The 25,998-nt window shown below is 50.2% G+C and overlaps 1 protein-coding gene across 1 annotated transcript; it reads left to right on the top strand.

The window, feature by feature from the left end:
- The first annotated feature begins 4,318 nt into the window (after positions 1–4,318).
- Positions 4,319–24,253, top strand: CSF1R (colony stimulating factor 1 receptor). The gene is made up of 22 exons (XM_088536900.1): positions 4,319–4,509; positions 9,942–10,187; positions 10,979–11,263; positions 11,800–11,933; positions 12,382–12,541; positions 13,232–13,421; positions 14,502–14,617; positions 14,885–15,005; positions 15,703–15,893; positions 16,357–16,469; positions 18,623–18,749; positions 19,237–19,341; positions 19,635–19,745; positions 20,207–20,369; positions 20,928–21,046; positions 21,203–21,306; positions 21,981–22,103; positions 22,227–22,338; positions 22,579–22,678; positions 23,317–23,422; positions 23,887–24,054; positions 24,160–24,253. Exons 1-21 carry the CDS (start codon positions 4,461–4,463, stop codon positions 24,016–24,018), a joined length of 2,907 nt encoding a protein of 968 aa, XP_088393026.1. The 5' UTR covers positions 4,319–4,460; the 3' UTR covers positions 24,019–24,054; positions 24,160–24,253.
- The last annotated feature ends 1,745 nt before the right edge of the window (positions 24,254–25,998 follow it).

Raw genomic sequence — 25,998 nt, 5'->3', positions numbered from 1 at the left:
TTCGCTGCCCTCTCCCCTCCTCTGGGCTAACGATCTGTGATGGTGCTGTTACTCTGCAGCATCCCTGAAGGGAAACAGCACCCGCCTCCACACTATCTGCCAGAAACCATCCTGGAGCAAGGAAGAAAACAGAGTTCAGACTGAGGTACCAAAGAGTTAACATTCTTCTAGGTTTACAGACATATTTGTAGGACTTGTACTATGTCACATCTATAGCCATGAGATATTATTTTTATGCTGTAAACTTTTACAAAATATGTTTTTAAAGAAAAAAAAAAAGTTTAAAATTAAAGGTGTTTCTTTTTGCAAAGTGTCATCTCCTCCTTTCCTCTGCCTAGTTTCAGCTGTTTCCACCTGCATCAGCTCATATGGGGTTGGGAATACAGCTTAACCGTGCCACGGGTGAAGGCTAAGCACGTTAATACGCTGTGCATGACCCCAACGCTTAGCAAAAGCCAAGCTGGGAACCAGGCAGAGAGAAGCCCAGGGAGTGAACCCAGGCATGTGGGAAGGAGCAGGGGCTGCAAACAGGGCAGGACCTTTCCCAGCTCTCCGGTACCGGAGCAGCCCGTGGGCCACGCCGCGCCGAGCGGAGGTGAGTGGATGGGAGGACAGCGGAGCCATCGGAAGGTGCAACAGGAACACGCACATCCTGCTGGTAACACTGCTCTGGGATGGGGTGAACATGTGGGTCACCAGACTGGAACAGTGCAGGGTCGGGGGGAGGTTTGGGAACACCACGGTGCAGTTCATTTCTCTCCATGGAGTAATGGCTCAGTGCAGTGAGGAGCTAGCAATGGGAACAGGGCACCAGCGGGAGGCACAGAGTGCCTCATTCCTGGCTCTCCTCTGAGCTGAATTCTCCTGCTCTCCTTCTGGGAAGAACAATTACTTCCTAAAGATGAAACCCAGAGTGCAGGCTCCCCACACTATCACCATCTCATCCCAGCTCCTTCTGTCTCTCTCCTTTCCTACTGTTCTCCTCACCTTCCTCTTCATCCCACCCCAGAAGTGCTGCAGATGGGACACAGTCACCTCCTGGGGTCTAGCCCAAAGCTGCCTCCTCTCTGCAGCTTTGCTGAAACAGCTTCTCTCAAAATCCACCCCAGACTGCTGAGCAGAGCTGTTTGCATTCAGCTTGGAGCCACACGCTTGGAAAGGCCGAGGTTGCTGCACAAAGAGCGTTTTGAATTGAGGCTCAAACCTATTGACTTTGTTCCAGTTTTCAGGCTGTCTGATGCCGTCCCAGGGCAATGGCGAGCTAGCAGCAGTTGTGCCCATTTGCACAAGGATTCACACTTCCCACTTTCTGGAAACTCTTTGTATAGGGTACAAAGACCCAAAGCACCAGTTGCAACAGGAGACAGGTTCAAGTCTCAGTCTCCTCTTTCCAGCCCAGCCTGTCTTGGGTTCTTATCTCTATTCGATTTCCTAAAGAGGAGGTTTTCAGGCTCCCCAACCAGCTCAGGTTCATTCTCCCCAGACTTGCTCTGAGTCACCTGGCACGGCTCAGCCATGTCAGGGCATTTTTCTCCAGGAGCTGATTCAGCAGTGGAAAAAAAAAGCCCACCTCATCTCTGGAGAGACTGAAAAAAAAAAAAAAAAGGAAAAAAAAAAGGTTTGAAGGTTTGCAGGGAAGCAAGGAGGGGGTTTGTTAACGCTCAGCTAAGAAGCTGGCTCATTCTCACCACCTGATCCTCGTCCAGCAGACCTTTCACATGTGGAGACACAGTGAGAAGGAGCTGCTAGGAGGGAAATGAGAAGCTGCACTGTGGGACCTCCAGCAAGACATTTTCCCCACCTGATAGAAGTTTCTCCCCTCTTTCCTAGCAAGGACGTATTATGGGACAGGCACATTCCATAGGAGCCCAGGGAAGCATAGGAATTCAGACTGTGCTCTTGGAGGCAAACATGGCCTGCTGTACCAGTCAGTCTCCCCGCAGAAGGACTTTTAGCTAGTTGGGCACCAACAGCTGACCCAGGACATGGCTATTTCCCACCTGCCGCTGGCTGCTGCAGGGCAGTTGAGGCACTCAGCGATGCTGTGGCCAGCTGTGTACCTGGACAGGCCTTGTGCCATCTCCTAGCATGGCCATGGAGGCCTCCACCATCATCCTTGGGCTTCAGGCGACCCAAAGCAAATAACACCCTTCTTGCCCAGAGCTGCTTGGGCACATAGGCCTGCCTGGGCAAACAGCATCAGCTGGCCATGCAAAGCAGAGGTCTTCTGCATAAAGCTGAACCTGTACAAGACTGTGGCAGATTTCATTATGGTTGTATCAACCCGCTTGCAAGGCTAGGGAAGGAAGCTCTGATCATATGAGCTGTGCCCATCCCAGTAGCACTCCGGAGGCTGAGCTGCTGCTTGCAACTTCGGCATTTGGTGGGTGCCACCCTCAGGCAGGAGTAGACTGCCCATCCACGAGGCAGGAAGCCCAGCAGATAGCCTGTCCACCAGCCTGAGCACCCTCACGTGTGCCTAGCCCAGCTTAGGAACCATGTGCACTAGCTGTGACTTGTCACCTGCAGACTGTTTCCATCCGAGATTTCTGCAAGGGGCTCCTTAAAGGCAAGAAGGGAGACTGAGAGATTGCTTCCCTTCTCTGTTAATAACCTGTCTGGTTTAATATTTGCTCATACTAGTGAGTCAGTTCTCTGAGCTGGCATTTGTTCCTGGAAAAAAAAAATTAAGAAGAAGAAGGAGGGAAACAAACATCCTTTAAAAAGCCCCTTTGGCTCAAAAGGAGGAAAGATAATCAGCCAGACATATCCCGCGGCCCAGTCACTCTCCAAGGCCCCAGCTCTGGGCAAGAGCCCCCCAGCACACCACGTTGTCTCCGCTTCATATTCTTCTTCCCTATGTCCTGCCAGGAAAAACTGCTGAGAGGAAATCTTCTCCAGCCAGAAACTGCTGCAGCTTTGCTCCGGACTCCTGCACTGCTCAGCTTCCTCGTGCTCTCCAGGCATCTCTCTGGCCAAAACCTAGAGCTTTCTACTCATTCTCATGACTGTTAGTCATGTTCAGCAGACTCAGCCATGTTCTCATCTCTTGGCCCCCAAGATATTGCCTTCCCAGCATCTATCTAATCTCCAAGGCTTCCCTTTGGAGAAGCCCCCAAGACCATTCCCCTCCAGTCTGCAGAAGCACAAGGAGGACTCCTCTGACAGGGACTTTTGACCTGTAATTGCAGATACCACAGCCACCTCTGTGCAGGCACATCAGTAAATCCTGACTCTTTTTGTCTAAACAAGGCAGCCCATCTTTCTGACAGCTCCCTGCTGACAGCAGATGAGCAGCTATATCTCAGTGCAGCTAATTCATAGCCCCAAAGCACCCCTGGAGCTCTTTCTCAGCCCATGCTACCAAGTAGGGCTTACAACTTCCTCACCCAGTGCTGTCACCATACAGACCCTTTGCTGCAAAGTGAAGCTAAGCAGTGTTGCAGCAGAGAGCAAGGTGGACCCTGAGTCTCCCTTGATATGCTAATGTTTTGCTGACATGACTGTCCCTTAGCAAGCTGAGTTGCTTCAATCCTATCCTCACCCCTAAGAGAGTTAACAAGGTACCTCATTAGTGCTCCCAGGTGCTGATCAGGCTGGCAATTAGAAACCACCTGCACAAAGCTTCCCTGCCAAAGCCTTTCCATGAGATGGAAGAGCCTTGCAGGTAGGAGGATGGCAAGGTAGATGGGATGTGTTCCCTGGGGTCAGGGAGAAGGGTCTTTGGTGTAGCTTGGCAGTGGGTCCCTGACTGCTGTCCCTTTTGATGGCTTTGAGATGGCTCCATGATACTGGCTGGAACAATGCAATGTCCCCACAAGGCTCAGGACCCATCCTGTGGTTCATGTCCTCTACTGAAACAAAATTATTTGTTGTCCTCTTGGGCCTCTGCTACTCAGAAGCCACCTTGGGCCTAGCCTGAGACCTCTCTTAGGACCCGCTGCAGGGGAGTTGGTCCACCATGCCCCTGGGCAGATCCTTGGGGCCCAAAGCTGGCAAGAGCCACAAGGCCTGAGGTAAAACTTATCCTGCTGAGGTAAAACTTCACCCCCTGCCACCCAGGTAGATGCCAGCCTGTCTCTTTTCCTCCCCAAACAGGAGGTGAGAGTGCAGTAGCCCTTGTAGGGCTGGGTGGCCATAGCCAGGGTGAATCAGGGCAGCTCACCCTGAGGCCCCTTGCTGCCCCTCCTGCGCGGACTGAGTTTGTCACTGATGACGTCCCAAAACAATGCTTTTTTTTTTCCTTTTCTTCCCTCCCATTTCAAAAACAAGCTAAAAAAAAAAAACACAATTTCTTAACTTGTGGTCGACTCAGAAAGCAGAAGCTCTTACCGAGAGAGCGCTGGGGACGGCGCCCGCGCAGAGAGGAGCCTGCTGCCCGCGTGGGTCTGCTCGACCACCCGTGGGGTCTTTGCTGCAGCCCAGCTCCGAGCTGGGGAGGTGCCACCATCATTGGGAAGATGGGCCCTGGCCTCCTGGTGCTTCTGATCACCACCAGCATCTGGCATGGTAGGTCCATGAGCCCTCCAGAGCTCCCCTCTGTTACCACGTCTCCCCAGGGCGGTTTTAGGATGTGGTTCGGGTTTCCCGAGAGTGCAGAGATGTGGGAGAACCCTGTAGTTCAAGCCTGTTGTTGGGCGACATAGGGTGATGGCCCCCTGGGGCTTGTCCCTGCAGAGGAAGGAGAAATGCCACAGTTTGACCAAAGCATAGTCGGCTCCCAACTGTGAAGGATGCAGCTGGGCTCCCGATCGTGTCAATCCAAACCCCAAAGTACTTGTGCGGGCCTGTGGGATGGGATGTGGCAGTCAGGCAGGTCCAAGGAGCCTTGGAGGAGGCAGATAGCGGGTGAGGGAACTCTATGGTAGGTGTTTAGCTGCAGGAAGAAACAACAGCGGCTGTAGCATCGTTCAGGGCTGGCTGCAGTGCAAGAGGAGGACAGCAGTGGAGAGAGGCTGTGTTGCTAATCCATGTTCATGTGCTGAGGACTCCTGTTGGCTCCCTCTTTCCTTGCGAGGGGAAGGCCAAGATGTGCAGAAAGGCTCTTGGCAACAGTGAGTGAGGTGGTTTGGGTCTGAAGGTGGGTTAGGGGGGAGAAGAAATGCAGCAGAAAGTGTGTCCCAAGGGAAGCTTTCTGGCAAAAAAATAAAAAAAAAATTAAAAAAAAATTAAAAATAAAAAATTTTGCATACATGAGACAAGAGCTGGATATGCTTGGCCTGCAGGTGAGAAGAAGCTGGGAAAGATACCTTTAGCAGCCCCTTTTGCTGCACTTCTTTGCCAATAGGAGAGTGGTGGGTGAGGACTGCTGTTCTTTGGTGGTATTGGCTTGTGCAAAAGGGCAAGAGAGCCACTTGTTAGACCCTGTGATGGAAATCTAACCCAGGCAGCCACCAGAGGAAGGCAAATACGCTCGGTTTTTGAGGCCAATGAGATGGCCAAGAGGTGATAGCTCATTACCTTAAGACAGTTGAGATGTACAGCCAAACACAAAGAAGTCAGCTCCTGTTCAGGGTCCTGTGTTCCTGATCTTGCATATCAAACACTGACAGGCTCTCCACTCTTCTCGTCCCTCTTCCCTTCATTTTCCTGCAGACTTCATTCCCTTCAAGAGATGATGAGACTCTGGGCAATTCCCCCTCAAAGGTTATAATCTCAGTAGGGAAATATTTGGCATATAGCAGGGAGATGGTGTTTCCATCTCAAGCCACTGCTGCATTCATGTTTTCATCCTCAGAGCTTTGCATCTGTCTTGCTATTGTACTGCACAGTGTCTCCGTTCAAACCACATCTCCTGCAAGCTCTGCTGTTCCCAGACTTGCTGTGCTGGGAGCTGAGTTGTGAAGACTGCAAGGTCCTGCAAGAACCTCCTGTTCTGGTTCAGGGAGTCTGGCCTGAATTCCTTGCCACACTTGTTCTTGCTTCCAACCCCTTCCTTACCAGCTCCTGCTGCCATTGTTGCACTCTTGAGGAGCAAATATGTCTTCAGCATCTTTGGATCCAATTTTATATTTGAAGTGTTGCTTTCTGAGTCACAGGGTCAGGACATTGGAGCATCTTTTGCGAGATTCTCCCCAGCTTTGCCTTTTGCTGAAGGAAGTATTTTTAATACTTTCTTCTCCTGCCCCAGGCTGCACATAGGACTTGATGTTTAATCACTTATATGATTTAGCCCGCTAAAGAGAGTGTTGCTGCACTGATTATCCCTGTAAAGCACTGAAGAGGGTAGTTGGGAGAGCATTGATTTGTAGAGACTGTTTGTTTTTTATGGGTTTTAAGGTAATAAGGAATGGACGCTCCTGATGTACATGTGTGAGATCATAGCAAGATCTGTCAAGATCTCCCCAAAAGCTTCCCTAAAGCACCTGAGTGATGCAAGTCGCCAGTCATGACATCCTCATAAGGCAGTTTGGCACATTAGGGAGATAAACTCATGCTGTTCTCAGTCTCATATTTCTTGGCTATCTCCAGCACAAAGCCCTGGCATGCTGAGGTTGTTTAAACAATCCCTAGGTCATTTGGAGCCTGATTCCCTTCTCCTGCCTTTTGGATTTTGGGTGCATGTTCTGAGAGTGTCTATGGCTGATGTGGTGTGACCCACCGTCAAATGCAGTATGGGCTGTGCTGCCTTGAGACCTGGCTTTTCACTGCAGGATAGTGTTGGGCACTCAAATCCCAGCTTCAGATAAAGGAGAAGAAGGATTTGAAACCCAAGGATCCCATGTCCATGTTCTCAGTTATCTGGAGAGGTCTTCCAACAGGTTTTGGCTTTTTTGTTGCGGATGAATCTAAGCCTCTGAGGAAGAAGCCCCAAGGAGAGAGGCACACTGAACCTCCTTCTCTCCACCCAGTACAGCAGGTGACTCTCTCAGAAAGTGTCCCCATAGACCAATTCCTCCCACCACCCCATCACTGTGGGAAAAGCAAGGGGAGCCCAGACCTGATGTGGGTCCCTCCAAGGGCCAGATTCTTGCCCCCAGGATCAAATCAAGGGCCTGATGACTATCTTCTGTGCAAACTCACTGAGCCTCCAAGTCTTATTAGCCTCCATTTCTCCTTAACTTGCCATTTCTAAAACCTCAGCAGAGCAGAGCTATATTTTGGCTGTGATCAGAGAGGCAGGGATGGAGCCTGCAGCTGTAACTAGAGGTCATGGTTACACAACCCGAGTGTGGCAAAACCTTTGGCCGGCAATTACCGGCAGTGTTGAGGAAGCTGCTGAGGAGCAGCAGAGAGACATCCCTGGGCTTCGTGCAAGATTGCACACTGGTCAGCAGGGAGCCAGCCTCCGCCAGCAGCCCCGCTTCCCCATTCCGAGGAAGGGGACAGGGACCTCTGAGTCATCTCCCAGTGCATGCAGAGGATTGGGCTCTTGGATGGCCTTTACCTGGGAGAGCCCTATGGTCAGTGTCCCTGTGTTCTGTCCTGTCCATCCTCACCTGTGCAGAGCGCTTTTGCCATTCCTAAAAGTCTTCAGTGACCTCTTGAAGGCTGCTGGCTTCTTCATTGCAGGACATTAGGTACAATAAGCACTCCGGGACCCTTTCCAGCTGTATTTTGGGAGCTGTTAGAGACTGATAACAAGGACGCTGAGTGACAAGACTATTGCTTCTGTCCTGTTGTTGTGGCCCCATCAAGGACCAGTTATAACATGGTCTTTTCCCAAGCTGGTCTGAATGCAGCCCTGTGAGAAGGGAAGTTTGGCTCCCTCATCAAACCATGCTGAAGCCTTGGATGCAGACGGATAGCCAAAGCGTAGAGCTGGCAAGGCAAGAGTGTGTGGTGGTAGAGAGGAAAGCAACAGAGATGTGTCAAGCCCTGCTAGAAAACACAGCTTAGCAAAGAGGGAGGAATGCTGCACCTCGGATATGTGGAAAATGTGGCTTTGCAGAGGATTCTGGGATATGTTTTTCTCCACTTTGGGAATAAATGAGGCTTTTCCTCTTTCCACAGACAGATAAAAACATCACAAAAAGAAGAAAAAATAATAACCCTGAGGAGATAAAATGTCAAACATTCCATGCTCCCAGGCTCCCTGGGCCCCGCTTCCTCCTCCGGGACAGCAAGTTTGATTCAGGCCGTGTTTGGGTTTCCCCGGGGCAGCTGCATCAGTGTCACGCACCAGCAAAGCTCTCCAGGGGCCCAAGGCTCCTGTAGCTCTTCCCTCCGTTGCACAGAGAGAGGGAGACTTCAGGCCAAGGCTGCTTTAGAGATGCTGTTTGGGGTCTGCCGTGGCAGCCCTGAGCAGAGCAGGGAGGGCAGGGTGTGCGTTTGCACCCCAGCCACCCTGTTCCTCGCCAAGCAAGGGCTGTGGACAGGACTGAGCAAGGGCGCATGCTTCTTTTGCCAACCCCCTTAGAGGGACAGTGTCCTCTGCCCAGAGTGGCATCTGGGGACTGCAGTGCTTTAAAATGTCCTTGCTGCTGCTGCCCATGCCCACAACCAGCCTTCCATGGCTCTCTTCCTTGCAGCAGACTTGGATAGGGAAGGGCTGTAACCTCAAGCCACTGCTCCCCTTCTCCTTGCAGATATGCAAGTGCAGCTGGATGAACGGTGTCATCATGGGACATTTGTCCTTTCTTACTTCCTGCCAGGTTGGGGCCTTTATGTTTCCTTGGACAACAAATGTCTCCACCTGCAACCTACAGAGCCCCTGTGAGTTGAGGTCTGTGTCTCCAGCAGTTTGGTGCATCCCAAGGCCAGATTTGCCCCTTGTTTCCATTGCCACCACCCCAGAGCAGCTCTGCTCTCCGGGATGACACCCCTGCTAAGAGCAGCTGGCTGATAACTTGGGCAGATGCCTTTCTTATTATTATTATTTAAACCCTAGTGCATGTCCCTTTAAGATGTGAGGATGGGTTAGCAACCGGGAAGAAAAGCAGAAGTGGGAGAATAGCCCTGGATAGGGGACGGAGTGGGGGCGCAGAGCCCCCCAGGCGCGGATAGCCATTTGCAATGTGTTTCCTGTCCTCGGCGAGGGCCTGGCTGGGGGTGGCGGTACCACTTCTGCCCTAGCTCCACGACACTGATTCATTTCTCACTTCCCCCCACCCTAAATATAGGTGGTGAGTCAAAGAACTTGCTGATGCAGCAAAACAGGGGAAAAAAAATATTTCCTTCTGGCGCTGAGAGCTGGAGTGGGACTTTGGTTCCCCTTTAATCAGACAGTGGAGAAGCCATCTTCAAGGCAGAAATGGCATCGGAAATCTGGCTGGATTGCAATAGCAAGTGACAGCATACAAGTGACAGTGATAGAATTATGGCTTTGGGCTTGCATGAACCATTTACTTTCATGTGCCTTAGTTTCCCATTCCATGAATAACAGTGTTGACTGTTCACTTCCTAATACATTGATGGGAGGAAAAACAAACTCTTTGGCTCTGTAGCTGTCTTTATACCCTTCAAAATCCACTCCTTCACAAGTATAAAAGTCAGGCTTCCCAAAGCACCTGCACCAAACTCCTGCTCTGAGAAGCTTTCCAGGCTGCTTCTAGCTGATGATAACACCAGGACAAAAAAGAGAGCTCCATCCACTGGGCTTGGACTGAACTTCACCAAATGGCATTATCAGCTCACTGAACTCCTGCAGTACTTCTACTTCCACTACAAAAGGAAAACCTCTTGTGAAAAGAGGCAAGACTTAACAGGAACTATTTCCAGGTAGCACCTAGCCTGATCAGTTCTAGATGACTGTATTTCCTTTACAGTACTCTGCACATCTAGATATGGCTTCATTTCCCTTCTCTGAAATTCACTCTTGAAGGTTCAGGTCACTGTATCAGTCTGGTGAGGTGGGAAACGGCCAGAGTAATGTGACACAAAAAGGAGGTCTGCATCCCAAACCCAGTCTTAAGATACTCTATGTTCAGCAGTGTGAACTTCAGCAGAGCATACTAAAGGATCATTTGTGCATCTTCCTCCTCTCTCTTTTCTGTTTGCAGGCTCAGCATCCCCAGTGATCAGCCCTGACAGCCCTGCTGTGGTGGTCAACACGGGTGATCCAGTCACCTTGCGCTGCTCGGGAGATTCTGAAGTGGAATGGCATGGCCAAAAGAATACATCCACCAACCACACCAGCAGCACGCTGAGTATTCCCGAGGCCACTTTCAGGAATACAGGCACCTACAAGTGTGGTTATGTCAACAGCAATGACAAGGGCATCGCGTCTGTGCATCTGTTTGTTCGAGGTAACTGTTGTCCTCTCCGCACCCACGTGCAGGAGGAGTGACCTCCTTTGAGGGAGCAAAGCCACTGTGCAGGTCCTCTGTATGGCTGTGGCCCTGCGTGTCTGGGGAACAGTGCAGGCTCCTGTCAGGACTGTGGCTCACAGCCTGGAGGTCCCTGACTGAAGCATTAGGGTAAGGCACACAGCACCTGCATCTCCCGCAGATGAATGACTGGCATGAACCTCTTCCTCCATTTACCTTGGTTTCCCTTCCTGAAAAAGGGGATGAAGGCCTGTTTTTGGTTGTAACATGCAATGAGATCTGGAAATTAGGGAAAAGCTCTATTCTCAATACCCGTGATATGGAGGAGATTCACATTAATCATGTCCCCACCATGTGAGCTGAACCCTAAATGTTCTTTTATCCCAAAAGGAGTTATGCTTCCATTATGCTCCATGGTGGAGTTACCCTTCCCTTGCACCAGGGACACTGTCCTGCACAGGAAAGGTGGAGATCTTACGAAACAAAACCAATACCATGGCTAAAGACTGAAGAGTGCTAAAAATGCTTTTTAATTTCTTGTCTGTAAGCACTCATAACTTGCTAGCTCTGCTTTCCTCAGCTGCCTTACCTGCAAAAGGACTTGTCATATAAGGTTTGGAGGCTGAGTGAACCATGCATTAAGCAGGGATGCTCCCAACTCCTAATGGGTAGCAATGCTGGAAAGGACTCATCTTGGCTAGAATGCTTCCTTCAGCTTTAAGGCCTGCTTTCCAGATCTGATTCTTTGGCCTGTTTTTTGTCCTCCATAGATCCCAACAATGTGTGGTACACTCCAACTTTCCGGATTGTTGTGACTGAAGGCAGCAATGCTGAACTCCCTTGTCTCATCACGGCCCCCGAGTACGGATCCAGTGTGACTCTGACAATAGACAGTGCTTCTGGCTACCCAAGGGGGACCAACTATTCTTTCAGTGCAGAGAAGGGAATGACACTCTACAATGTGCAACGCCAGCAGAAGGGCTATTACTATTGCCAAGCAGTGATAAATGGAAAAATAAAGAAGTCATCAAGAATAAGACTGATTGTAGAAGAAGGTAAAGGGCTGGGGTTGCTACTGTCCTCAGGGGAACAGCAATAGCTCAGTTGGCCCCAGCTTTTCCTTCCATAAGAAAAAGCTCCTGAGGCTCCCAGGAAAGATCCTCTCAACCTACAACCTTTTAAAGGTCTTTAAGGAAGGCAAGATATGAAATAACACCAGCTTTTGATAAATTGTCTCCTTTAGGTAGGTTTCCATGGGGCTTGGGGTATTCCAGTCATCACAGGCACTACCATAGAACATCCATTAGTCTCCCTGACACTCTGAAAGTCCTCGGGCAGCCCTGGTGTTCAGAACATAACTATTGCACAAGGATCCCCTTCCCTTTCAACTCATAGTGTTGTTTAGTGCAGTCTCACCTGGCTTTATTGTTTCCCCATATACATACGCATACAAAAAGGGGCAATATTCCCTACAGAAGAAAAAACCAGGGTGTAAAGAATGAAGGGAAAACAGAAGGCAGACAGTCTTTGGGGGGCAAGTGGGTCATTGGGCCAGCCAATATTGAAGTTTTTCATGCTTGCCTTTATCTAGCCCTCGAGAAGCCTCTGTCAGTGATGATCGACCCAAGGGAGCATGTGCGAATCATGGGTGAATCTTTCACAGTCACTTGCAGAGTAACTGCTCCTTCCCACAAGTACAACATCGAATGGGTGGCAGCGAAGCACGTAAGTTGGGGGCACAGCTTCAAGGGTGGATAAGGCCTCTCAGGACACCAGGGAGAAAGAACCACCACGGACCTAAGCTGGCTGCAGCAAAGTTTGATACTGCCCAGCCAAAGTAGCTATTAGCTATTTATACTTTGGCTGTAGATATCTTAATATGGCCATCCTTTCCTTTAGGTGGCACAGGGTTAAGAAACACGTGTGTGCTGTCAGGGTCATCCTTCAGGAAAGACAGAAAGGGACAGGACACATTCAGGACACCTGCAGTGGAATATCTGCCCTGATTACTTAGCTTTAATATCCCTCTTTTTCTCCATAGAGATGAATTTTAGTAACCGGGGTTCTATATCAAAGCTCGGTAGCCCAGAACACACCATGGTGGATACGTTTGATATAAATATTGTTTTGTTCCATCCAAGCAAGTGCTTGATGCTCTTTCCCTGCCTGACAGGCCAAGAGAACTACAGACATTAGCTTTGAAAATGATCACTACATCATCAGTCACACCCTGATCATCCCAGCGGTGACAACGGAAGACAGTGGGAAGTACATGTGTATAGCCAACAATTCTGCAGGATTCAAGAATGTCTCAACATTGCTGCGGGTAGTAGGTGAGTACTTCCCAAAAGGGCCAGGAGGTGTGAGCTGCATCATGCCTGGCCCTGAGTATTTGCTGCTTCTACCACCTTCTCCTAGTTTGTTGGAGACATCATTCTTGCCTCTGTGTGAAAATGCACCCAAGAACTGTGCAGTTGCTAGGAAATGAACTGCTCACTTGATGTCTTGAAGAGTAGGAGGAGATTTTTGGGTCTAGGTGAAAAAAACAGAGAGCCTTTCTTGATTTCGATGTGTTTTTCTAAACATCTTTGAAACAAAACAAAAAAAAAAGCAGGGTATGGCCATAGTAAAGCCTTGTTTGGCTTTAGTCAGCCATCCCAGACATGCTCTGCAATATTTCCAGGTGAGAAGCCAAGAATTTAGCTAAGGGTAGATCTTCTATAGATGGTGAGCAGATATAGTTAGCAGTGTGTAAAACCTCTTGTCCTATGTAATTTCTCTAGAGTTCCCAAGCTCTCCTTGGGTCGAGTGTAATCCAAGCCATCGTGGCAGAGAGGAAATTTTAAAGCATTTTGATGACATGAAACATGCAGTTTGAGTAATTTCATCCCATCCCCAGTCTCGTAGCTGAGGCTGCTATTTCCAGTAATGATCCATTTGTGAAGCTGGTGTAAGCTTGTTGCAGGATTTTCTCCTCTCTGTGGACATGCCTGCTGACGGCCCTGCTCTCCTCTGTCCTTCAGAGAGAGGTTACGTGATCCTGACCCCAGTGCAAGCCACCAGCCAGGAAGTTGCCTTAGGAGAGAGTCTGAACCTTCAGGTCCTGATTGAAGCTTACCCTGCCCTTCTCCGCTGGGGCTGGAAGCACACAAACTCTTTGAAGAAGTCTTCGACCACCACACTTAAGAGCAAAATGATCTCTGGAAACAACTGGTATGTGCTTTCTCTGTTCTACATGAGCCATGGCATGTTTCCATGTGAGACAACCAGACCCCATCCAACTGGTTGACAGAAAACCTTCTGGTTTTAAAGAGGGAAACTGTTTTGCCTTTCTGTTTTCTGCTTCCAGCATTACCAGGAAACCACAGTGAGCAGGCCTGATCAGGTCAAGGAGGGCATCACCCTTCTCTAACTTGATCGTTTTCTCTTTAGAAAACCTTGGCAAAGTCACTATCACATTTGTTTGTTCAAGTTTTCCCTCTCTCAGCAGGAAGAAATTGCAGGGGTGGGTGTATAGGACAAAAAACCTGAATTCTTGCACTGCCCCTCAGACCTGTGCCACACTGTGCTGCCTGGGGAGCTCATGCACCAGCAGCCCCTTGCATGTCCCATGTCAAGGGAGGCCAGAGACATCACTGTGAGGTTGTGACAGGTTCTGATCTAAGGGGAATCATCCTCCTCCCAAAGTCTACAGCCAACCCAGATCAAAAAGGAGGCTGAAAGCAAGAGACTGCCCTGTTCGTTGGGTGAGATTTGGCAATTCCCCTTTCATTTTCTCAGAAACCCGAAACAATCCACAAGAGGAACTGTGTCACCCAGCAATGGCTTTAGAGTCAAAATTCATTTGAATCAGGATCTGGGAGTTGTCCTGGGGGCAGAGGGGAGGGGACGCTGGGAGCTATTGACTTGGTGGGTTAAGAGATAGAAAGAGTGAACTACTCTCACAAAAACACAAGGACCAGCATGTTCTGTCCCTTCCCAGGCAGTGATTTGCATGTTAAACTCTATTCCTGAGCATTTGCCTACCTGTAGCCTCTCAGAAGCATGGTGCACTCTATGGCAAAAGCCCTTTCCTCCAAGGGGAAGCTTTTCAACAACTGGTAGGATCAGACCCTCCTTCCTTCCCCAAGGAAGGAGGCAGCAGCTTTCCCACCAAGTCTGGAGGTAGTGATGGGAAGGGTTCACCTGCTCCAGGGCACAGGCAACAGCCACATTTTGCAGAGCACAGAGCAGACTGTGTGAGATTTCTTAGCACAGCTTTCCTCACGGGCCTTATTCTCTCTGTGGGAGCAGGTACAACAACACGCTCTTCCTGAATCGTCTGCAGGAAGGGGAGAATGGCCTCTATACGTTTTATGCCCTAAACAACGACACCAACGCGTCGGTTACCTTCAGCATCTCTGTGAAATGTAAGTGCTCTGTATTTACCCTTCCTTCATCCTGCTTGCCCTGGGTTTACTGCCCAGGAGGCAACGAGCATGGCTGAAGCACCAAGGCACTGGGCCAAGACAGCTTCCAGCCCGATGCCCAGAGTGTATCTGGGCCCGGTCCCAAACCCAGACATAGCACAGGAATTGCTATGTTTTATTGTCGATCGCATGGAAGGTGAATCAGAGCACAGGGAACGTGATCTTCCCCTGGTCCTAGCACCCACTGCCTCTCTGCCTTCCCAACAGCCGCTCCAAGGGTCAGCGCCGTCAGGGTGCCAGCCAATGACTCCAGCATCCTTCACTGCGTGGCCATCGGCTACCCTGCCCCACGCATTGAGTGGTACCAGTGCCCCATTCATTCTACCAGGTAAGAAACACCCTGGAACCTGGGCCAAGTGACACTTACAGCACGTAGAGGGCACTTGCCTTTGCAGTGATGGCATTTTCTGAACCGCAACACATCCTCGTGAAGGCTGGTTTGCAGGTCATGTAGCCAGCCCAGTAACTTTGCCCAGGGACATTGCCCTGCTGAAGAGAGTTGTTCTCAGGAACTATCCAAGGTGAGGGGGCTGGTACGATTATGAAATTCCTGAGCATGAAGAGTTCAGCTACTTGTGATTCATATTTTTCTAAGGCTTTTCTAACAAGTATGTGAGTCTCTCTGAGAAGTGCCCTGGCATAGTTTGCTGTAAAGCTGTATTCTGGTTGGTCCTAGACATTTTTCAGGTTTCTCCTAGAAGACCCCACTGTCCCAAGGCTCTGCCAAGCTCTACAAAGCCACCAGTTGCAAACGTCCTCAGCTGCAGTGTGATGGGGTACACTGCAGCCCCAGACAGGGTCTCCCCCATTCAAGGAGGAGCGAGAACATAGTGATGGCCACATAAAGCCAGTCAAAGCTATGTGTCAATATAGGGCCTTGATGTTCACGAAAGGTCTTTATTTCTCATAGAGCTGCAGCCCTAATTCCAAGTGTTTCCTGACTGCTTGAGACAGGCACCAATTCACTCACGAGGAACTACCCAGCAGAGAAACATTCAATTCTCTCTTCTATGGTATTTCTGCAGATTCAACGAGGACTATATGTTGCTTCTGAATGACTCCAATCCCCATGTGGTGGAGGTATTGCCTTTCCAAGAGGTGAAAGTGGAGAGCATCCTCCCATTCCAGAATCTGGGTGACAACTTCACCTTCTGCTGTGCGGCCATTAACAGAGAGGGGAATGCCTCTGACATGCTTCACTCCGTCACCGTCACCAGTAAGATCCAAAGGGAAGATTTTTGCAGGGAGGATTTAGGCTTTGGGAGGGTCTAAAGGCTTGCATCATCTGCATGTTCATGCTCACATCCTTGCAAGAAGTGGAATAGATTCCACAGCCACTCATGGTAGGGAGGCTGTGGTATTTGCCACTCCTAGGAGGTGAGTGGGGGTTTCTGGCTGGGCAGAGACTGAGCTGTGCAATGAACGTTCTGTAATTGCAGGGCTTAGTTCCATGTGCTCAGCCCACTGGAGCCTGGAGGCTGCAGCTTTTGATGGGTCTGTTCTTTCTGCAGAGGTCTCAGTCCCCAGTCAGCCCAACTTGCACCTCTTCTGTCCTGGTGCTGTTCGTGTGCTGAGGGAGGGGAGCTGGCGTGGCTTTGGGTTTCATGTTAAGAGCCACGGGGATTCAAGGGAAGATGTTAGGGATGCCATTTCTCACCCCTGTTTCTTTATTCCTCCAGGAAATATCGTGGCTCCCCCAAACAAGCTCTTCAACCCCATTCTCTCCGCCTGCATGGGCACTTCGGTCCTGCTGCTCCTCCTACTGCTCTTCCTCCTCTACAAGTACAACCAGGTCAGACTCCCTGTTGCTTAGCAAGGGCTGCAGGTCCTGCCCACCCTCAGAGAGCACTCCGCTTGGGCTGGCAGCTACAGGCAGAAAGCATTCAGCTTGGAGATACCAGACAAGAGGAGCCAGGCTACCTGCCCCCTTCCCAGCTGCCTCCCAAGCCCCTCAGGAGTTTCCTGCTGCCAGGCAAAGCCCATGAGGCACCAAACCCAGTGTGTGAACAAATCTTCTCCCTTAGATCCCTCAGGCTTGCAGAACAGAGCTGACTGCAAGCATTGATCTGCACCAAGGGTGCTTGTTCTGTGCTGTCAGATGCAGCCAGTTTTGCATGAATCTACAAATTGAGTTAAATGGGGAAAAAAAAAAAGAAAAAAGAGGGAGGGGGAGGTTATGCAATTGCATCTACTGCCTGCTTTATTTAAAAAAAAAAAAAAAAAAAAAAAAAAAAAAAAAGCTGTCTCCATAGGGAAACAGGCTGATGTCAGAAGGCAGTTGTCTCCAGGAAGATTTGGTCACTATTTTTACTCAAGAACTTGCCCCATTTTCTCTGCAAGATTCCTTTTCAGCGTTTGGATTCCTTCTTGTTTTTCCTGTAAACTGCACCAGTCAGTAGCCACCTCCGCTTCATCAGTGGATGAAAATCTCCTGTTTTTCAGTCTTCCCTTTGGCACATTCCTCTCCCATTGAGGTTCAGTTTTGCAGGAGAGCTCTGAAGTGCCTGGTTGTCACAAGATGCAGCAGAGCACTCTCCCAGGCAAGGATCCACAGCTTTGCATGGAGAGCTGTCCTTGTTCCCAAGAAACCTCTGCACCAGCTGCAGAGATCTTCCCTTGTGGAAGCAGATCTGGCCAGTAGTCCATAAAGGGAGATGAATGGAGGTGTGAGCACAGCTCCAGAGAAATAGCCTCTAGGAGGGCTTAGCAAGTCCCAGGGAACCAAGACGTGTTTGATCTTGTGCCACCCCTGGGCTTCTTGAGCCATGGCCGAGTGCTGCATTGGGAGGTGACTTGTTGAATGGAAAAGAGCAATGCTCACCCTCCTGGAGAAGGCAACAGCAAATACACCCAGTGCAGGTTGCACTGCTTATGACCACTGCTGGAAACACTTTCTTGGAATATTACAGAGGTGTCTTTGATGGACAGCCTGGATGGACACAGATGTTTAACTCAGGCAAACAAAAAAGGAGCAGAGTTTAGGAGAGAACAGAAACAGATGCTTTTCATCAAATTGCAGGAGATGTGTTTGCTCCAGGCTTTGTCCTTCACTCCTTTGCTAACCCCACTATGGGCATCTCCCCGCAGGCTGCATCCTTCTCCGTAACTATCCAGGGGAAGTGGTGAGGAGAAGCCTTTCTGCACATACCCTCCAGGAGCTGCGACCTGGTGTGATTCATTGCAGTCTGGCTCCTGCTTCCCCATGTCTGGTCTGGTGGCCCTGAGACCCTTGGTGCCACTCCGAGGTGCAGGTCTCTGCCGGTCTCCACAGACCACAGCACAGGCTGTGCACAGCGCGCTCGTGCCAAGCTCCTTCATTTCCCTTCCCTGCATTTGTGCCCCTAGGCTGGCTCCCTAGTCCTCCAATGTGACACCCAGCCTAAGCTGGCAGCTGCCTCTGCCCACAGGCTCCAGCACTGCTTCTCCCTGCACTCACCGGGTTACTTCTGCCATAACACTGGTGGAAAAGAGAAGAAATTCTTACTTCTCTTTCTCCATTTCTTTTTTCCCTGTAAGGGAAGCTGAGCTGGGCCAGCTCCACCAGTCTGCTGTGCTCAGCAACCCAGGGTGCCCGGGCAGGAGGAACAGCTGGAGATCTCTCTCCAGCACAGCTGGGCACTGGTCAGTCACTGCTCAGAGGGGACAGGCTGGGTCCCCCAACACTGCTGTCCCCAGTGAGGCCCAGGGGCTTCCTTGCTAGGTGGAAGAAGCAAGGGGGCCTCCTTCAATCATGGTGTAGGACCAGGAGATTTTGCATCAGCAGTGGGACTGTCCTGTCTAGACCCAGCTTCCCTTGCTCAGCACAGATTTAGAGTGAGCAGTATTTGGTGGTTTGAAACCCAGGACACTGCTGTGTGCTTTCAGGTGGGAGCTGGAGTGTGTGTTGGGACAGGGGCACCCTCGGGCCTGCAGGAACATTGAATAACTGAAGTCTCTTCCTCACAGAAACCCAAGTACCAGGTGCGCTGGAAGATCATTGAGGCCTGTGAAGGGAATAACTACATCTTTATTGACCCCACTCAGCTGCCATACAATGAGAAATGGGAGTTCCCCAGGAATAATCTCCAATTCGGTGAGAAACCTTCCTTGCTGCTTATGTGGTGGCAGGCAGCTCACTGCAGGGCTGAAATGCTCTAAAGGGCAGAATCAAAGCAACTAGGCTACATCCAAAGCTGCATCCAGATATTAAAGCAGCAGCATCAACCAGGCCCTGCTGTTTTTTTCCGTTCAGAATGTCAAATGCTAGGGTACAACCTCCCTCCATCTCTCCCTTTCTTCAAGAAAGGTTGAGAGGATCCCATCCCTCCTCTTACATCTAGTTTGCTCATAAGGCATAGAGCTATTGAGCCCAATTTTTGGACATTCCTTCCTTCAGACTATCTTTGCCTATAGTAGCACTTCCCTTAGAAGTACCAGCTTCTGAGCAAACATTGCTCATGTACCATCTTGTCTGGGCTCAGCAGGAATCTACCCATCGGACCTTCTCAATGTTGTGTGCTGGACAACTACCTAATCTCTTTTTAGAAAGGATCTTATAAATGCATCTCTTTCTTCTGCAGGAAAAACTCTTGGAGCTGGAGCCTTTGGAAAAGTGGTAGAAGCTACTGCTTTTGGGCTGGGTAAAGAAGATTCGGTCCTCAAAGTGGCTGTGAAGATGCTGAAATGTAAGCCCAGAGCAGTTTGCAAAGGCTTCAGGCAGGATGTGGGGTGTGTTTGTCACATCTGCTGATGCTTCCAGGCCGTAACATCTACTTTTTTTGGACATTTCTGTGATAAGCACTAGATAGATGAGCCATGTTGTTTGTGGATGCATAGCCAGAGGCACACATTCCCCTCTGACTCTTTCCTCCCTTTGTACCATCTCTGTCTCTACCTTTTCTGTTTTCCCCCATCACTTTCTTCTCTGTCTTGTCTCTCACCCACTCCTTCACACAATCCTTCTCCTTTTGGCTTCCAGCATCAGCAGACACAGACGAGCAGGAGGCTCTCATGTCTGAGCTGAAGATCATGAGTCACTTGGGACACCATGAGAACATTGTTAACCTGCTGGGAGCATGTACCCACGGAGGTAGGATCCCACCGCCCTGCTGTCCCCGGGAATCCCACACACACACCCAACCTACTCACTGAGGCTGTTAATTCTCTTCAGCCTCACAAGGGAGAGGTACCTCATGAGCCCGCTGGTCTTTTCTGATCCTGTAACTCTACAAGGTTCTATGGGAAAATATATAAATATTTTCCCCAGCAGTACAGCCTTCACAAATAGGTGATTTAGAGGGGTTTAGGTGCCTGAGACAAGCACACTGACTGATGCTTATTCCGGAGAAGGAACTTTCCTTATAGAAACCCCCTGTACTTCAAGGTGGAAGTGATGGGTGTCAGCACAAGCTCGGGAAGATCTGGCCATGTGAAGCAGCATGGATTCTGCTGCTCTTCCTCAATACACTCTGCCCTGGCCCCCTCCAGACTGATCCCTACCCTCAGGGTAAACAGTCGCTTCTTAACGAATCCTTTCCGCCTCTCTCCCAGGCCCAATTCTTGTCATCACCGAATATTGTCGCCATGGAGATCTGCTGAATTTCCTGCGGAAGAAAGCTGAATCCATAATTATCCAGGATTCGTCTCTGGACACCTCTCTGGACAGCACTGCTGACTACAAAAACATCGACCTGGAGAAGAAGTACATCCGCAGGTAGGAGCCGAGCCCGGGCCGTGGGGCCCAGCAGTGCAGGGCCTGGGTGCTTGCAGAAGGGTGTCCAGAGGGCTGTGCTGTGGTGGCAGGTGAAGGACAAAGGTGTGGGGATCTGCAAAACACAAGGATTTAAAAGACACTAAGAATGCAAGTGTTTAGACAAGTTTTCAAAGAGCATTTCACTGGAACTGGTGAGATATCTGCAATACATCCAGGTTTCAATCCCATCTGCCCTCCCACAGTCTGGAATCAAAACTGCTCAGCTTTGTGCACTGCTGAGCACGTGAGTTTTGCAGAACAAGAGGCTGAGGGCTCTCCATCAGCCAAGAGCCACCCCTTTACAACAGGGGAGCAGTATTTGAAGCCCCCATACCACAAGGCACCTAAGTTCCCTTTCTGAGCCAGCCCCAACATCGACTCTGCCCTTCAGCCTCTAGCTAAGCCACTTCCCACAGGCAGGGATGTGGTTGCTCCACTCAGTGGATATGGAGAAGGGCAGAAGGTGCTGCCATAAGGTTGCTAACCGCCTGCCTCTGTCTCTGTTGCTCCCTGACTCAGTGACAGTGGCTTTGCAAGTCAGGGTTTGGATACATATGTTGAAATGAGGCCTGTGTCATCATCAACATCAACATCTTCAGCATCAGATTCTGCTCAAGTCAGGGGTGAGTTAAAAGCCCGTTTTTTTTTTTTTTTTTTTTTTTTTTTTTGCGATTTCTTCATTCTGGTCATCCAGTTTGAGTTCTGGGAACTGCGATATTGCCCAGTTTGCATTAATCACCAGGCTGCTTGCACGGACTCCAAAGCTTCTCTTTGAATTCCAGGAAAAGGTTCAGAAGAAGAAGAAACCAGGGAGGACCTCCGTCCCCTTGATCTCTCTGATTTGTTACAGTTCTCCAGCCAAGTGGCCCAGGGCATGGCATTCCTCGCATCAAAGAATGTGAGTGCAAAAGGATGACGGTCCCCAGTCCCCCAGCTGGGAGCCCTCAGTCCAGTCACCTCCTCTGCACAAGAGTCACGATGGGGTGGCCAAACCCCAAAGCTGCTGCTGGAAATGAGCCTTTCTCCCCACGTGCTGGGCTCTGTCATCACGTGTGGGCTCAGACATGCTGGGGACTGATGTGAGCAGCGTGTTTCCTTCCACGCTGCCTCCACCAAGCTCTAGGCAGGCCAGCCCAACAGGGCAGCATTGAGCGGGGGAACTCGGGGCTGTGCATCGTGTTGGTCTTGCCCCTTCTCCCCAGCTTTCACATGAGATCAAGAACCTTGATGCAGAGCTGTCTCGCACTGTTCATTTTAAGTATGCCTGAGAGCAGCATACTCATCTGATGATCTGAGACATGGGAGCAGTGCCAGCAGGCCCTGGTTCTGAGTCACCTTCCACAGGGAAGCTAAAGGCCAAGTGAATTATTGAAGGACATAGCATAAAATGTCACTGTGTTTCACCACGTGGGCTGAAAGGAGATAGTCCCTACTCCTTGTATGTGGCACGATGCCTTGCAAGACTTGCAAGGACTTTTATCCTTTAAGTGTGGTTATGGAGCTAGGCCCAGGTTGTAGGAGAGCAGATGGGGACATGGGCTGGGGTCTCAGTTGTCTCTCTCTTCTCCCTAGTGCATCCATCGAGACTTAGCAGCCAGGAACGTGCTGGTGTCAGATGGACGGGTAGCCAAGATCTGCGACTTTGGCCTGGCCCGTGACATCATGAATGACTCAAACTACGTTGTAAAAGGCAATGTAAGTGTTTGAGATAGCAACAGGCAAAGGTGTGAGGAGCAAGGGTGAGGGGTGGTGATGCTGGAGAGAGGATAATATAAGCAGTAAGTTCATCCCAGACTGGACATGTCTTTGCTCTTCCAGGCACGCCTGCCCGTGAAGTGGATGGCCCCAGAAAGCATCTTTGACTGCATTTACACTGTGCAAAGTGACGTGTGGTCTTACGGCATCCTTCTTTGGGAGATCTTCTCCCTTGGTAAGAAAGAAAGGAGCCTACAACCGCCCTTTGGCTTCCATGAGCACTGCGCTACTGTCTTTGCAGAAAAGCTTCCAAGGATTTCTCAGGGCAGGGGCAACTAAATTCTAGGAGCAAGAGCAGTGCTGGCTTCAGTGCTGCTCCAAGCTATCTCCTCCCACCCACCAAGGCACACGTCAGGCTAAAGGGTTGTTAAAGCTGCTGCCCTGAGCACTGTCCTGGCTCCTGTCCCTGTTACAGGTAAAAGCCCCTACCCTGGCATGGTGGTGAACAGCAAGTTCTACAGCATGGTGAAGCAGGGATACCAGATGGCCAGACCTGACTTTGCTCCCTTGGAAATGTGAGTGGATTGTGCTGAACTGCAAACAACGAAAGGGGGGCTGCAGGCACATCATGGAAAAGGGTCAGGGAGGCTGCGGGGAGCCTGGCACACGTCTGCCTGCAGCCCCCAGGCAAGGCCTGGGCCAGGAGGGTCTCCCCTGAGGACTGAATCTTACCAAGTTGCCTCCTTAAGATAGGAAATAAGACCTGTGACAGTCAGTTATGATGCTCTGCCCACTATTTCCCCTGCTCATGTGAGTTCTCCTTGCTTCTCCTCCATAGCCTTCCCACTTGTAAATTTTGACAGCTTCTTTTTCAGCCATCTGATTTTTTATCCTGAGCATGTGAGAAGCCTGAGTAGGCTACAGCAAAGGAACAACTTTCAACTTAAAGAAAAAATTACTGGAGGCATCAGGTCTCCTGTAGACAGACCAGGGGCCTGGAGAAGGAGTTTGCTGTATGTGCTCCTGCACTCCCCCTGCCCTGGAGCACTGCACACACTGACCACAGTGGTAAAGAGAGGACAAGGAGCCACTTGGTGGCCCAGGCCCGACCCCGGTGTATGAGCCCGTAGGCTGCAGGGAAGAGCTGGGGGTTGCAGACTCTCCTGCAGCTTTTGGCCTGCTCATTGAGCCCTGTCTCCCTTTGGCTCTGCAGCTACAGCATCATGCAGGCGTGCTGGAGCCTGGAGGCCACGCAGAGACCCACCTTCGAGCAGATCTGCTGCTTCATCCAGAAAGAACGGGACACGCGTAAGGAGCAGGTGGGAAGCTTGGGAGAGGAGGGAAGGGAAGGCAGGAGTTCCGTTCTCCCACAGGACAGTATTCCTGGACAGTTTTCCTGGTGACATCCCATACCTCTAATGCATCAGTCCACAGGGCACCAATCCAGGGTGGTGAGAAGTGCAGAGGCACCTGGATTTCCCAAAGATGAAGGGTCAAGATCAACCCCCACAGTGACCAGACAGGGCTGGACACAAAAATAAGAACACTTTGCTGAGCTATAGGGGTAGCAATACGACTAATGCCAGTGCAGCCCTGCCCCTTCTCCCTGAATTTCATGTATAATTGGTCAAAAGATGCTCTGTCCTGTCAATAGCCATTCTGCAGCTCCACAAAACCCATGGACACAGCACAGGACAGTCTCCTGTTAACATCCCCAGCTCGTTATCTGTGCAGGGAGAGAGAAGTCTTCCACTAAAACCCCCTTTGGCTTTTTGCTTTCAAGGCCTACACCAACCTTCCCTCCACTGCTGAAGAGGACAGCGGCTGCGACACCTCCGGCTGCTGCGAGGAGTCCTGCGAGCACGAGGAGAGCGGGCAGCCCCTTCTCAAGAGCAACAACTACCAGTTCTGTTAGCTGCTACCAGCACCTCGGCGTGACGGGGGACCTCAGGTGATCGCCACCCTCCAGACGTGCAGCTCCATGTTCACACCATGCACCATCCATAGGATGGGTTGTTTGGGTGTTTCTTTTTTTTATTTTTAATAGAAATTGCAGCTAAGTAACACACTTTGAAAGGTCCCTCACCAGCACACTCTGGACCTCGTGTTTCACACGGGTGCATGTGCACAGACACGGGCAAACCTTGGAGAACATCATCAGTGAAGAAGGGAGAAACTGCCTTGCAGCAGCAGCAGCTCTTGGACCTGGCAGTTCTGCTCTCTTCCCTGGGACAGCCAGGCACTGGGTGCTGCAGAGCATGGGTTTAGACTCAGTTAAACCTTCCACCCTGCATCCAAAAAGCATTAACCTCTAGACTTCCTCCTGCAATCTGCTTCTCTGCAGCTGATGCTTCTGCAGGGATTTCTTGGGTGAAATGGGACAACCTAAGGGTTTTTATGTGAACTTGTGTGTGCCCCAGGAGCAGGGCGGAGGGGCAGTTATTCCTCAGGTGAAACGCAGACGTGACCAGCACTCTTCCAAACAGCCGCTGAACACAATCCCAGCCCAGGAAAGAATGGCAGCTTAAACAGATCCAGAACTGATTACCCTAACACATATCCTGCAAAACATATGAACTCTCAAACATGTAGCAATTCACTGCCTTTCCGGGAATTATAGACATGCTCTTGTATATAGTTTCTTTGGTTTATTTTGATAGTAGAGTTAAGGTCATTTTTTTCATAAGCTAGCTTGGGCCTAATGCCCTTAAACTTAATTCCTAGTCTAGTTCTCCTCCAGGGTCACTAATGCCACAGCCACCAGGTCTGGTGCAGCTAGCACAGGGGTAGCTAATGACCCTGAGCTTGGCCTGGGTGGTAAAGGAGCAGCATTAAAAGGCCCAAGCCCTGACAGAGCTTAGGCAAACTCTGACAAGACAGAAGTGCTGGGTGACATGTGGCTTTTCCCAGCCTGGGGGCAGTGCTGCTGATTGTGCTACACCTCCGTGCTCATGCTAATGCCCAGTGATTGATTCTTCCTTACTAAATAAAAAGCCAATGTATTTCTATGTGGCAGCCGTATAAAAAATAAAGATACTTAACAAAGCAAGTCTTTCCCGAGGCTTTCGGGATTGTTCTCAGAAGGGAAAGGATCAGAGCAAGGGGGAAACAAGGCCCTGTCCTCTCGCTCGCCACCACTCTCAAGACCATGAAATCTTTTGGAGCTTAGGAAGCTTATTAAAAAAGAAGGTTTTGAAGCACTTTGCTCTGACGAGCCTGCCTTTGATTGAGGGAGATGAAGTATTCATCACTATGTGTCAAGATAACAGGGGGGCAATTTCAAGGGGCTCGTGGGACCGCCGCTGAGGGTGACCGTGCTCAAGACACGGGCACACAACAGGCAGAAGGTTTAACTTCCTAGAGCAGAACCTCCTCTACCAGCGGTGAAGACACAACGGGAGCTGCAGGTGCTGGTGATATTAACCTGGAGAGAAGTTATGGCACTTGCTGCAGCCCCTCCTCGCCAAGGCCTTGGCAGGAACCGCGGCTGGTCCCGACGAGCAGCCAAGGCTGGCGCAGTCCTCTTGGTCTGGGTGGTCTCATACTGCTCCTCAGCCCACGTTAACTAAGTCGACTTCAAATCACTTCTGCAAACTGAAATTCTGGATCCTGACATCTGTGTTAAGTGGTCTGAACCAGAGATGCTTTGATAGTACTGTGTAATTGGTTTTAAAATAAATTTTTAAATGAAAATAGCTAACAAGAAAACTACAGCTGATCTCTAGGAGTCAGAGAAGGAATGTGGCATCCTGAAATCATGCAAACCCTGAAAGGGACCATTGACTGCAGAATACCCTGGCTGCAGTTAAGAGAGTAATTGTATTGTGGAAGTCTGTATTTGCCCCTCTAGTGAGGAGCTCAAGGAATCTTGCAGCCTTTTCCATTCAGAACAAAT

Source organism: Tinamus guttatus, unplaced genomic scaffold (assembly GCF_059628265.1).
Source record: "Tinamus guttatus ecotype Peru unplaced genomic scaffold, ASM5962826v1 Tinamus_guttatus_pri_ptg000710l, whole genome shotgun sequence".
NCBI classification, from domain to species: Eukaryota; Metazoa; Chordata; class Aves; order Tinamiformes; family Tinamidae; genus Tinamus; species Tinamus guttatus.
This window is presented reverse-complemented; position numbering and strand designations above follow the sequence as displayed.